We start from the raw sequence: 14154 nt of genomic DNA, 5'->3' as shown, positions 1-14154 counted from the left end.
CGTTACTAATCCCAGCTCTGCCACTCGCCTGCTTTATGACCTTCTCTGGGCCTCAGTTACTTCATCTGTAAAATGGGGATGAAGACTGTGAGTCCCCGGGGTGGGGGGGGTGGCAGGGACTGTATCCAACCTATTTAGCATGTATCTACCCCAGTGCTTACAGCAGTGTTTACAAAGACAAGCATTTAACAGATGCCATTATTATTATTATGTGCTGAGATGGGAATTAGACATATGGTTCCTGTCTGTCATGGGGCTCAACTTCATAAGTAAACTATATACCTTTGGGTGTCATTGATTGATTGATCATTTGATTGAATGATTGATTGTCATTGTCACAAGTGCTATCAGAGGCACCTAGCATTGAATACCTAGCATTGAGAACTCCTTCCTAGCTCATCTTCACATGGACAGACCTACTTGGGGTACTGCTCTCCGTGGTATTTTTAATGATATTTGTTCAACCGCTTACTATATGCGAGGCACTGTACTAAGTGCCAGAATAGAAGCAGGTTGGACACAGTCTCTGTCCCACATGGGATTTACAGTCTTAATCCCCATTTTACATATGAGGCAACTGCCCCATGGAGAAGTAAAGTGACTTGCCCAAGGTCATGCAGTAAGCACGTGGCAGACCTGGGATCAGAACCTAGACCTTCTGACTTTCAGGCCTGTGCTCTTTCCACTAGGCTATGCTGCTCCTCTGAAAGAAGTGGCTCTTTTCAAGCAAAAGCATTATGAGGAGCAAGAGATAAGGAGGCAGAAAAGACTAAAAGGCCACAAAGTCTGCAAATATAAAACAAGACAACGCAACAGATTTTTTTTTTTTGGGTGCTCCATGTAGATTCCAAATTGGTCTTTGCGGTCACACATCCACTTGTAAGAAGAACTTCACTGTCAGTAGTGTCCTTTAAATCGGAAGGGAGGTGGGGTGTGTGTGTGTGTGTGTGTGTGTGTGTGTATGTATAAAATCAAAACAGAATACCAGCGTAAATGAATCACAGAGCCACCCCAATATAACACTTAAAAGGGCTATTGAGAAATAAAATAATAATAATGGCATTTGCTAAGTGCTTACTATGTGCACAGCACTGTTCTAAGCGCTGGGGGGAATACAAGGTGATCAAGTTGTCCCACATGGGGCTCACAGTCTTAATCCCCATTTTCCAGATGAGGTAACTGAGGCTCAGAGAAGTGAAGTGACTTGCCCAAGGTCACACACCAGACATGTGGCGGAGCCGGGATTCGAACCCATGACCCCTGACCCCAAAGCCTATGCTCTTTCCACTGAGCCACGCTGCTTCTCTAACTCTGAGAAATCCAGAAATCCAGTTGGAGAAATCCAACTCTGGAATGACTTATAGCTGTATAGTAACACAATCTATAAATTGCGTGTAAAGAGATAGCAGGTAAATAAGTCTATTTATATGTTTTATGAAACCCAAGGAAAGGCAGCTAATAAAAATTATTACAAATTACAAAAAATACAAAATAATACAAATACGGACCCATGACACTTTTGTACATATCCGTAATTGATTTATATTAATGACTCTATCCCCCAGTAGACTATAAACTTGCTGTGGGCAGGGACCGTGTCTACCAACTGTAGCTCTCTCCAGGACTTAGAACAATGCTCTGCACACAGTAAGCACTCAAATATGATTGATTGAATTACACCGTCTGCAGTACGAAATTACTCAGTCTTTTACTGAGAAAGATGTTTGAAAGTTCCTATGTCCAAAATGTTTTTCACAGCAGAGGTAATTAATTGAACTGTGTCAAGAAGCAGCACGGCCTAGTGGAAAGAGCACTGGCCTGAAAGTTAGAGGACCTGGGTTCTAATCCGGACTCTGCTGACCGCTTGCTGTGTGGCTTTGGGCAAGTCACTTAACTTCTCTGTTCCTTCATTTTCCTCAACTATAAAATGGGGATGTCAGTCAGTGGTATTTATTGAATTCTTACTGTACTGATGGTATTTAAGTGCTTACTATGTGCCAAGCACTGTTGTAAGTTCTAGGGTAGATACAGGGCAATCAGGTTGTCCCACATGGGGCTCACAATCTTAATCCCTATTTTACAGATGAGGTAACTGAGGCACAGAGAAGTTAAGTGACTTGCCCAAAGTCACACAGCTAATAAGTGGCAGAGCCGGGATTAGAATCCACAACCTCTGACTCCCAAGCCCGTGCTCTTTCCAAGCTGCTTCTTTCATTCATTCATTCATTCATTCAATCGTATTTATTGAGCACTTACTCTGTGCAGAGCACTGTACTAAGTGCTTGGGAAGTACAAGTTGGCAACATATAGAAACGGTCCCTACCCAACAGTGGGCTCACAATCTAGAAGGGGGAGACAGAGAACAAAACATATTAAAATAAAATAAATAGAATATGTACAAGTAAAATAGAGTGATAAATACGTAAAAACATATATACAGGTACTGTGGGGAAGGGAAGGAGGTAAGGCGAGGGGGAGAGGAAGGAGGGGGCTCAGTGTGGGAAGGCCTCCTGGAGGAGGTGAGCTCTCAGTAGGGCCTTCAAGGGAGGAAGAGAGCTAGCTTGGCGGATGTGGGGGAGGATGTAGGCCGGGGATCGATGGTGGGACAGGCAAGAACTGGAAGTGGGGTTAGAACCCAGGTCCTTCTAACTCCCAGGCCTGGGAGAAGACTGGATGACCTCTAATAGCTAGAGGCCTTAGCACATTTTCTTTTTGGTGAGACCATAACTTTTGAATGTATTAGCCACTCAGGTGAGTTCTCCGGTAACTCTCAAGTCACGCTTTAATTTTTTTGAGACATCACAGTGACTGTGTTTTAACTAACCTAGTTTGAGATTCCCATTCCATAGTGCATCCAGACAAGAATACTATCTCCCACAGGGGTACCCAAGGACTCATGTGGCTGATTTCTGACATCTTGTCCAGTCCTCTAGACTGTAAGCTCCTTGTGGACAGGGAATGTGTCTACCAACTCTGTTATATTCTACCCTCCCAAGCACTTAGTAAAGTGCTGTGCACATGATAAGGGCTCAAAAAATATTAGTCTCATTGCTAGAAATACATGCCTAACTTTTCCTTTGAATATAAACCTATCTCTATATGCTGGCTTAGCTGGGACACTCAAGACTAATATGAAGGCATCTGTAAGTGAAAATGGGAATTTGAGGAAAGTAAACAGATGCCCCATGCAAGCTGGCTAGCCCACTTTATAATAACCACAGCTCTTGCTCCAATTAAATTTTTGGACTCTTCCGTATGCAGACAGGGGTGGGCCCAAACCCTGTTCCAGGGGAAGCAGTGTGGCCTAATGGAAAGAGCACAAACCTGGGAGTCAGAGACCCTAGGTTCTAATCCTGACTCCATCACCGGTCTGTTGTGTGACCATGGACAAGTCACTTAACTTTTCTGTGCCTCAGTCACCTCATCTGTAAAATGAGGATTAAATCCTCTTCCTTCCAACTCAGACCATGAGCCCCATGTGGGACAGAAACGGATCTCCAACCTTATTACTTTGTACCAGCCCCAGTGCTTAGTAAAGTGTCTGGCACAGCGTAAGCACTTAAATACCATTAAAAAAAATGGGGGTTATCCAATTCTGGGACAACACAGGGGGTCTACTTACTTTCTGCTTCCAATCGAGCAATCAATAATATTCACTGAGCACTTACTCTATGCAGAGCACCCTACTAAACACGTGGGAGAATACATTAGAGTTGGAAGACATGGTCTCAGCCTTTGCAGAGTTTACAATCTTGCAGATTCACTAAGGGCTAAGAGGAAACTTCTACACTTAAATGAAACCAGTGTTCCATTGCCCTGGCTTTCAAAGAAAATAACCCAGGCGGCCTACCCACCAAGAATCTACCACCCAAAAAGCTTTGGCCTTCTTTCTGAACTTTCTCCTCCAATAACCATTATAGTCTATACCTTTCTTGAACCCTGTTGTAATGTATTCTCCCAAACACTGAGTACAATGCTTCCCTAATAAGTAAGCGACATGTTCCTTGCTCACAAGGTGCTTGCAATCTAGTGGAGAAGACAGTCATAAAACATTTTTAATACAGTAATAAAATTAAATACCTGAATGTACAACTGAATAAATACACCTAAATGCAGAGAATGGTATAAGTTCTAGAGATGGCTAATGGGTTTATAGGACTCGGGGGGTCTGGAAATTTCGTGGCAAGATATTTTGAAGGAGGTGGGATATCAGGAAGGTTTTGAATATGAGGAGGTCTTTCAGATTTGGCGTGAGGGGGTGGTTTCTAAGCCTTGAAACAACGTAAGGGAGGGGATAGAACTGAGAGTGAGCTAGTTAGAAGAATAGCTTGGGAGGAATGAAAAGAGTGAGTTTGGGTATAGCGGATTATGAGAGCAGATCTCTAAAATGGCCCTGTGGAGGGAAGAGGATGGGGGTTAATGTCCCCAGAGCAAGCAGAGCAATAATTATGTTGAATTTAATGTGCACTTTCTAATTCTCTATCTAAAAAGTAATTCAAACACCAAAAGAAAAGCCTCCCCCCCGCCCTCTTTCTTTTTTTTTTATTTAATGGCCCAAAGAAGCATATAACCTAGAATGATTGGGAAGAAAGGAAAGGCATAGTTTCATAGTCACAATCTGCTTTTGTGTTAAGGGAATCTATTAGGCGATGATGGGCTGACAACCATATAGCATGAAAAATGAATATGTGGCTGGAGCACGGGCAAATGTACCAGTCAGAATGTTTTTATAAATGTCACAAAGCCTTTTGGATAATCACTCCCCCTCTTTGTTCGGCCTTCCTACAGAATTCATTATCTCTGTGGAGTTAAGGCTTTGGTATTAATTTAAATTGATGCCAATGCAATATAATTCAGCGAGATTTCTCTTTGAGCCCCCTTCAATTAAATAGAACTGGTGGGCAGCCCCATGTGAAGTAATATAATTCCCCGTTGCTTGCAATTTCAGTGTCAGGTAGGGGATCGTATAGCAAAACCAAAAGCTAATATTCATCATCCTGTCTTTGTTCTGTCTGCAATATTTCTAGCTGAGATGTGCAAATTAGTCCCATTGGTCTTCAGCCGTCAGGTAGGGTAGGATCCAGTGCTTGGAATAATCAGAGATATAGTGGCCATCTTTAAGGCAGGTTCTTATCTATTCGATTTTTCATCTTCTGACTGATGGACAGGTGATTAGGGTGGGGGTGATTGACAGCTATTTCTTTCCTGGATCACCAACCATTTGCCACCCTATACACCTCTCCCAGATCTACTAGACTGTGAGCTCATTATGGGCAGAGAATGCCCATAAGACTCTATTGTTATACCGTACTCTCCCAAGTGTTTAATACAGTACTCTGCACACAGTGAACGCTCAGTAAATATGACTGATTGGCCTACTATGTCCAGGGGAGCTACTGTGGGACCTCAGCCCTTTTACACACTCAGTAAACTTTATTGGGCTCCTTTCATTCATTCATTCATTTGATTGTATTTATTGTGCGCTTACAGTGTGCAGAACACTGTAGTAAACACTTGGGAAAGTACAACACAACAAAAAACAGCCACGTTCCCTGCCCACAGTCTAGAGGTGGGGAGGCTTGTGAGCAGGAGTCATATCTACCAACTGAATTATTGAATTACAATACAGTTATTGAATTGTACTTTCCCAAGCACTTAGTACAGTGCTCCACACACAGTAAACACTCAGTAAATACTATTGATTGATTGGGTACCTAGGACTGTAAAGTAATAATAATAATAATGGCATTTGTTAAACACTATATGCGAGGCACTGTTCTAAGCGCTGGGGGGATACAAGGTGATCAAGTTGTCTCATGTGGGGCTCACTGTCTTAACCCCCATTTTACAGATGAGGTAACTGAGGCTCAGAAAAGTTAAGTGACTTGCCCAATGTCACACAGCAGACTTGTGGCGGAGCCGGGATTAGAACCCATGACCTCTGACTCCCAAGCCCAGGCTCTTTCCACTGAGCCATGCTGCTTCTCTAAGTACTGTACTTAGCTCTAGAGGAGAGTACAATAGTTAATAGATGTAATTCCCAACCTCAAGGAGCTTACAGCCTAGTTAAATTACAGATAGGAGGGAGGAGGGAAAGAGGATACATACATGATCTAGTGCGTAAGTGACAGGGCAGGTAAGATGTGTGTGAACCCTGGTGGTTGTTTGTAGTTAATTGATAAATCAGAGGTATTAAGTGCTTACTATATGCAGAGCATGGTACTAAGCTCCTGGGAGAGTAGTACATAACAGAATTAGCAGAATTAGAATTAGGTCATTGTAGATCAATCAATCAATCAATCAATCGTATTTATTGAGCGCTTACTATGTGCAGAGCACTGTACTAAGCGCTTGGGAAGTACAAATTGGCAACACATAGAGACAGTCCCTACCCAACAGTGGGCTCACAGTCTAAAAGGGGGAGACAGAGAACAGAACCAAACATACCAACAAAATAAAATAAATAGGATAGAAATGTACAAGTAAAATATATAAATAAATAAATAGAGTAATAAATATGTACAACCATATATACATATATACAGGTGTTAGAGAGAGAAATATCATTTTTTTTTTTTGGTACACAGCCCTTTGCAGACAGAGCATTTTACTCTATTATTAAATTGACACAGATAGACAGGGAAGAAACACACTACGCAGGTGAAGGCAGATGCGCATGTACATTTACAACCTTATTTTACTTTATGCAGACGCTTACACACACCATTGTATTTACACCTTACAATGCTTATCTCTATACAGGCGCATCTACACACACACACACATTATATTTACAGACCGACCGCCAGGATTGAACCGACAACCTCTGAATTCAGAGACAGACCATTTACCCCTACTCCACAAGCTGCTTCACAGCTTGTAGATAGGGAATGTGTCCAGTATATTTTTGTGTCGTACTCTCCCAAGCGCTTAGTACGGTGAAATGCACCCAGTGAGCACTCAGTAAGTATGATTGATTGATTGAGTGGCAGCTAGGGGGCTAAGAAGTGGGGGGACTGAGAAAGTATTCAGTGGAGGGCCCTTGGAGGAGATGTGATATCAGAGGGGAGTAGAAGATGGGGAGGTTGCCAAATTTGAAGGGGGGGAGGCACTTCCAGGATAGGACAAGAACCAAAGTCCTGTCTTAATCAATCAATCAATCAATCATATTTATTGAGCGCTTACTGTGTGCAGAGCACTGTACTAAGTGCTTGGGAAGTACAAGTTGGCAACATATAGAGACAGTCCCTACCCAACAGTGGGCTCACAGTCTAAAAGGGGGAGACAGAGAACAAAACCAAACATACTAACAAAATAAAATAAATAGAATAGATATGTACAAGTAAAATAAATAAATAAATAGAGTAATAAATAATAAGTAATAGAGTCTTAACAACAGTTTCTACTACACATCCCTACTGGGTTTGCTAAGAAATTGGGTATCGGTCATCCAATGACGTGAGCTCCTTGGGACCCCTCAGGGTCAGAAGAAAGGACTTTTGTGTTTGTGTTCACAAGGATGCGTTCCCTGTTCTGTAGGAAAACTAAGCATACTAATTGCCTCTGTTGTTAACATTCTGAATCGACAGGGAAGTTTGGCCTTGCAATGGATATGGTACAGTCATTTGTATCAGCAAGTATAGCATGGCCTAGCAGTGAGAGCATGGGCCTGGAAATCAGAGGATGTGGGTTAATAATCCCAGCTCTGCGACGTGCCTGCTATGTAACCTAGACTGGGAGCCCATTGGGGAGGGATTGTCTCTATTTGTTGCCGAATTGTACTTTCCAAGCCCTTAGTACAGTGCTCTGCACAAAGTAAGTGCTCAATAAGTATGATTGAATGAGTAACCATGGGCAAGTCTCTGAACCTTTCTAGGCCTCAGTTTTCTTCTCTGTAAAATGAGCATGAAATCCTTGTTTTCCCTCCCCCTTATGTGGGTCAGTATCTGTGCTCGACCTGATAGTCTTTATTAATTCAGCACTTACATAGTAAATGCTTACCAAATACCATTATTATTACTATTATTATTATTAGTTACCTGTATGTCAATTGTATATATGCCCAAATGACTATTTCCGTGCTATTGAGGTTTTACCCATTAACATTCAGGATGCTTCCATTTGGGAATCTAATAATACAATAATTTATTTCCACAAAATGCCCTTTTGTTTCTTGCCTAGTTACCTGATATTTTTAAACACTGACTTTTAAACGTCCTCTGACATGACTTCTCATTTTTCTTTGGGTTCTTCCTTGACGATGATTTACTACAATGTAATCTCTGTTTTCTGTGTTTTATTTCTCAAGGCAACATGCAAGAGGCCGGAAGACTTTTAGGCAGCAAGAATGTCCGAGTCAACTGTTTAGATGAGGTACCGAAACATTTTTAAATAGAAGTCTTTTCCTTTTGAAATTCACAACTTCCGAAATGTGGTTTGCAAAAGGCATAGGTTTCCTGGCAGCTCAGAGTTAATAATAAGGTTGACGTCTTCCCCTTGGTAGTTTACACTTGTACAAATGATATGGTTAGTCAGTCAATTGTATTTATTGAGCGCTTACTATGAGCAGAGCACTGTACTAAGCACTTGGGAGAGTACAGTATAACAATAAACGGAAACATTTCCTGCCCACAGTAAGCTTACAGTCTAGAGGGGAAGACAGACATTAATAGAAATTTTAAGAAATTACAGATATATACAAAAGTGCTATGGGGCTGGGCTAGGGGAATGAATAAAGGGATCAAGTCAGGGTGATGCAGAAGGGAGTGGGAGAAGAGGAAAGGAGGGTTCAGTCAGGGAAGGTCTCTTGGAGGAGATGGGCCCTCAGTAAGTTTTAAAGGGGAGAGAGTAATTGTCTGTCAGTTATGGGGAGGGAGGGTGTTTCAGACCAGAGGCAGGACATGGGTGAGAGGTCGGCAGTGAGACAGACAAGATTGAGGTATAGTGTTCCTCTGGGCCTTAAGTGCCCCGAAGCGGGCAGGGGTTTGTGTGTCAGCCTTCCACACCAATGGACTGTTTTCTCCCCTGAACGTGGCATCTTAGAGAAACAGCATGACCTGATGGAAAGACCTTGGGCAAGGGAGGCGTTGGGCCTGAGTTCTAATTCTGACACCACCAGTGCATTCACTCAATTGTATTTATCGAGTGCTTACTGGGTGCAAAAGACTGTAATAGTAATGGTATTTGTTAAGCACTTACCGTGTGCCAAGCACTGTTCTAAGCATTAGAATAATAATACTAATAATGATGGTATTTAAGCACTTACTATGTGCCACGTACTGTTCTAAGCGCTAGAGTAATAATAATGATGGTATTTGTTAAGTGCTTACTATGTGCCAAGCACTGTTCTAAGCACTAGGGGAGATACGAGGTCATCAGATTGTCCCACGTGGGGCTCATAGTCTTACCCATTTTACAGATGAGGTCACTGAAGCCCAGAGAAGCTAAGTGACCCGAGCTCTTTTCCACCAAGTCACGCTGCTTCTCTAAGAGTGCCATATAACACGTATTCAGTTCAAATGTATTAAGTGTTTACTGTGTGCAGGGTACTGTACTAAATGCTTATTATTCTATTTTATTAATAATGTGTATATAGCTATAATCCTACTTATTCTGATGGTATTGACACCTGTCTACTTGTTTTGTCGTCTGTCTCCCCCTTCTAGACTGTGAGCCCGTTGTTAGGTAGGGACCGTCTCTATATGTTGCCGATTTGTACTTCCCAAGCGCTTAGTACAGTGCTCTGCACACAGTAAGTGCTCAATAAATACAATTGAATGAATGAATGAAAGAATGAGAAGGTGAGCGTTAGAGGAACAAATTGTTCAAGCTGAGTTGGAGTAGGAGAGCAGTGAGGGGAGGAAGGAGGGGGCAAGGTGACTGAGCGCTTTAAAGATTTAACCACTAAACCCTGCAGCCGAGTCGGGGCCAGTATCAATTTCAAGGTGACTTCAAGGACATCTGGGCATAGGGAAATAACACTTCTGAGCCCATCAAGGAGGAATCCCAACACATGAAATGTTTATCGAGGAGGATAAATGATGTGAACACAAAGAGTGATGATTAAATTGGAAGGGGAATGAGATTCCTGTCCCAAGTGCCAAACTCTGTTCTAGGTAGTGCTGGGAGCATGTGTAAACAGTTTCCGTAAAAACTTGGCCCTTGTGACCATGGCATCACTTCAAGCTACAGGATGTCAGGGAGCGTGAGTGAACTCTCAAAATAAAACTGGTAAATGCCTTGCTGATCACGTTGACTACTGCTTCGAGAAGATGAAATAATTCACGGACCCAATTTAGCTTCAGTGAAAATCTCAGTTCCTTCAGTTAAAGCAGTAGAATATCTGGAGTGTCTCCTTTCAGCAGAAAGTCACCCTAGGCGCCCTGGAGAATCCAATAAAGGTCAAGGCACCACTACTGTCCCCACCTTGGAAGCCTTAATAAGGTCACATCTCCTCCCAGAGGCCTTCCCCAATTAAGCCATCTTTTCCCCAGCCCCTTCTCTCTTCTGTGTTATCTACTCACTGGGATCTGTGACCTTTGGCATTTGATATTTGTCCCACAGAATTTATGTACCTAATCTCCAATTATTAGGTATGGATCTATATATTATATATTTGAAATTATTTGTGTTAATTTCTGTGTCCCCTTCTAGACAGTAAGCTTGACGTGGGCAGGGAATATGTCTACCAACTCTGCTGTATTGTACTCTCCCAAGCACTTAGTACAGTATTCTGCAAATGGTACACGCTCGATAAATACCGGTGATGATGATCAGTTCCCTTTATGGGCTTAGAGACTAGTGGGGAGAGCAAAAAAGGAATTAAAGCTTCAAGTCCTTTCCTTCTGTTCTTCTAAATTCGGTGGAAGCTAGGCTTATCTCAGTGTTAGATTGTAAGATCCTTTAGGGGAGGGGTCATGTGCCCCTACCATATTCTCCCAAGTACTTAGTACAGTGCCCTGCTCAATAAATAGTACTAATTGATTGAGGTGAATCTAGTTGCCCACAGTCAATCAGTGATATTTATCAAGCACCTGCTGTGTGAAAAACACTATTCTGTTCACTTTGGAGAGGAAAAAGGGTAGGTAGACATGATCCCTACCCTCCTAATAATGATAATTATTATAATGATAATGATAATATAATGATAATGATAATAATGATAATGATAATTATAATGATGATGATAATTATTAATAATCAAGGCCCTGCTGAGAGCTCACCTCCTCCAGGAGGCCTTCCCAGACTGAGCCCCTTCTTTCATCTCCCCCTCGTCCCCCTCTCCATCCCCCCGTCTTACCTCCTTCCCTTCCCCACAGCACCTGTATATATGTATATATGGTTGTACATATTTATTACTCTATTTATTTATTTATTTATTTATTTTACTTGTACATTTCTATCCTACTTATTTTATTTTGTTGGTATGTTTGGTTCTGTTCTCTGTCTCCCCCTTTTAGACTGTGAGCCCACTGTTGGGTAGGGACTGTCTCTATGTGATGCCAATTTGTACTTCCCAAGCGCTTAGTACAGTGCTCTGCACATAGTAAGCGCTCAATAAATACGATTGATTGATTGATTGATTGATAATAATAATTGTGGTATATGTTAAGTGCTTCCTATGTACCAGGCACTGTATTGTGCCCTGGGGTGGATACAGGAAGTCGGGTTGGACACAGTCCCTGTCCCACATGGGGCTCACAGTGTTAGTCCCCATTTTGCAGTTGAGGGAACTGAGGCACAGAGAAGTGAAGTGACTTTCCTGAGGTCACACAGCAGACAAGAGACAGAACTGGGATTAGAACCCAGGTCCTTGCAAAATGAAAGGCAGCCCTCAAACTGGACCAAACCTCAAACTGTACATTGAGAAGCAGCTTGACCTAGTGGATAGAGCACGGACCTGGACATCAGAAGGACCTCGGTTCTAATCCCAGGCCCACTACTTGTCTGCTGTGTGACCTTGGGCAAGTCACTTCATCTGTGCCTCAGTTTCCTCATCTGTAAAATGAGGATTAAAAATGTGAGCCCCACCTGGGGCCAGTACTGTGTCCAAACTGATTCTCTTGTGTGTACCAAGCGCTTAGTACAGTGCCTGGTTCATAGGAAGCACTTAACAAATACCATAAAAAAGCTAATTTGCATAGTGCTTATCAGTCCCCTTAACAAGTCTAATATAAACGTGAAGAACTACATGTTCAGGGGAAAGAGCACAGGCTTGGGAGTCAGAGGTCATGGGTTGTAATCCTGGCTCTTCCACTTGTCAACTGTGTGACTTTGGGCAAGTCACTTAACTTCTCTGTGCATCTGTAAAATGCAGATTAAGACTGTGAGCCCCACATGGGACAACCTGATTACCTTGTATCCCCCCTCAGTGATTAGAACAGTGCTTGGCACATAGTAAGCACTTTACAAATACCATTAAAAAAAAATTCTGTCATCTGGGATCGTGTCTACAAACCCAGGCTTTTAGGCACTTTGTGGGCTGGGATTGTGTCCACAAACTCAGTTGTCCTTTCCCAAGCACTTAGCACAGTGCTCTCTACCCAGTGTAAGCATTCGATAAATACCATTGATTGCTATTACAATGTACACAGTAAGTGCTCAGTACGTACCATCAATTAATTCAGTAATGCTATTCCTTTCCATTAGATTGAAAGAATCGAAAAGAATAAATGTAGATATTTTCTCTAGTATTTGGAGGGTTGACCAACTCACATATGTTCACCCCCATCCTAGGTTGTTTTTTAATTAGAATATTCAAGTCCACGAACATGTCTTTTTAGACTGTGAGCCCATTGTTGGGTAGGGACTGTCTCTATATGTTGCCAACTTGTACTTCCCAAGCGCTTAGTACAGTGCTCTACACACAGTAAGTGCTCAATAAATACGATTGATGATGATAATGATGATGTCTTTCCACTGTATTCCTTTGAAATCCTTTGGCTAAGTACCCTCATTACTAGAGCTGAGGAAGTGGATTGTGCACGAGCAGTTACATGATTTCTCTGCTCTGAGTAGCTTCTTATACCCCATGGAGTTGATTAAGGGCCTATCTTTTATTTTCTTCATGGTATTCCGCCCTGAACAGCTTTGGAAGGGAGCAGAGGAAAATGTGCTTTAATTCCAAGGTCGTTAATTAGAACGACTGCTCCAAACAATAAGCTAAAAAGGCTGCTTTGTTCTAATAGTTTCCTATCAGGGAAATATAATCTGGTTCTGCAATTCAAATAAAATGTTTCTCTGTGTGTGTGTGTGTGAGAGAGAGAGAGAAAGAGAGAGAGTGTGTGTATGAATGAGCAGAAAGAAGTCAACAAAAGATGCTTGGAGATTAGGACAAAGTGACCCTTCTTTGGACTCTGAGGTCACTTTGATCGCTATAAAAAATATTCATCCCATATTCAATTGCTTAGAAGAATCTATGGTGGAGAAGTCATTCTATTTTTTTTCTCTAGTTCTTTATGGTGTGGCCATGTTTTATCTAGGTACTTCCAGCTGCTTGCCATATTTCAATTAAATTCAAGAGGGTAGGCTGAAGAAGAATGCAAATTAGGACTGCACTCTTGGAGATTAGTTTAAACCCAGGATTGAAAAGGGTGAATGTCGTATGCCAAGCATCTATTATTTTGCTTGTTACCTACATAGCCAAATGGGATCATCTGTTTCATTTATTCACAAGTTACTTCCTGACTTAATCTTTTATTTGGGGAAAAATCTACTATATTCCCTAAAGGAAAAAAAAAGATGAAGTCCATGCTTTGGAACCTTCCCTAGATTCAGAATGGGAACATGTTTACCATCACTTCAGCGTTATACATTATAGATCAAGGACCTGTGATTTTTTTTTTTCTAAAGAAGAGTTTGGGGTTAAAAAGGTGTCATTTAAGGTTTTTTACTTTGGTTGTAGCCAACAGGCTACAGGATTCACGGAGTGACTACTCTTCTAGACTGTGAGCCCATTGTTGGGTAGGGACCATCTCTATAGGTTGCCAACTTGTACTTCCCAAGCACTTAGTACAGTGCTCTGCACACAGTAAGTGCTCAATAAATACGATTGAATGAATGAATACTGTGTGGACTGTACTAGGCGCTTCGGAGAGAACCAATCAATCAGAGAAGCAGCGTGGACGACTGGATGTAGCCCGAGCCTGGGAGTCA

General features: G+C 42.0%; 1 protein-coding gene across 2 annotated transcripts in view; it reads left to right on the top strand.

Moving 5' to 3' along the window:
* The window catches only part of ANKMY2 (ankyrin repeat and MYND domain containing 2), a 39074-nt gene that overhangs the window by 5479 nt on the left and 19441 nt on the right, over nucleotides 1-14154 (top strand). The window contains exon 3 of one of the 2 annotated variants that reach the window (XM_038739858.1): nucleotides 8309-8373. The exons of the other annotated variant lie outside the window; for it this stretch is intronic. Coding sequence (XP_038595786.1) covers nucleotides 8309-8373 — 65 coding nt within the window. The remainder of the gene's footprint in view (nucleotides 1-8308; nucleotides 8374-14154) is intronic. 2 annotated transcript variants of the gene reach the window in all.

Source organism: Tachyglossus aculeatus, chromosome 2 (assembly GCF_015852505.1).
Source record: "Tachyglossus aculeatus isolate mTacAcu1 chromosome 2, mTacAcu1.pri, whole genome shotgun sequence".
NCBI lineage: Eukaryota > Metazoa > Chordata > Mammalia > Monotremata > Tachyglossidae > Tachyglossus > Tachyglossus aculeatus.
Note: the sequence above shows the minus strand (reverse complement) of the source record. Positions and strands in the feature narration are given on the sequence as shown.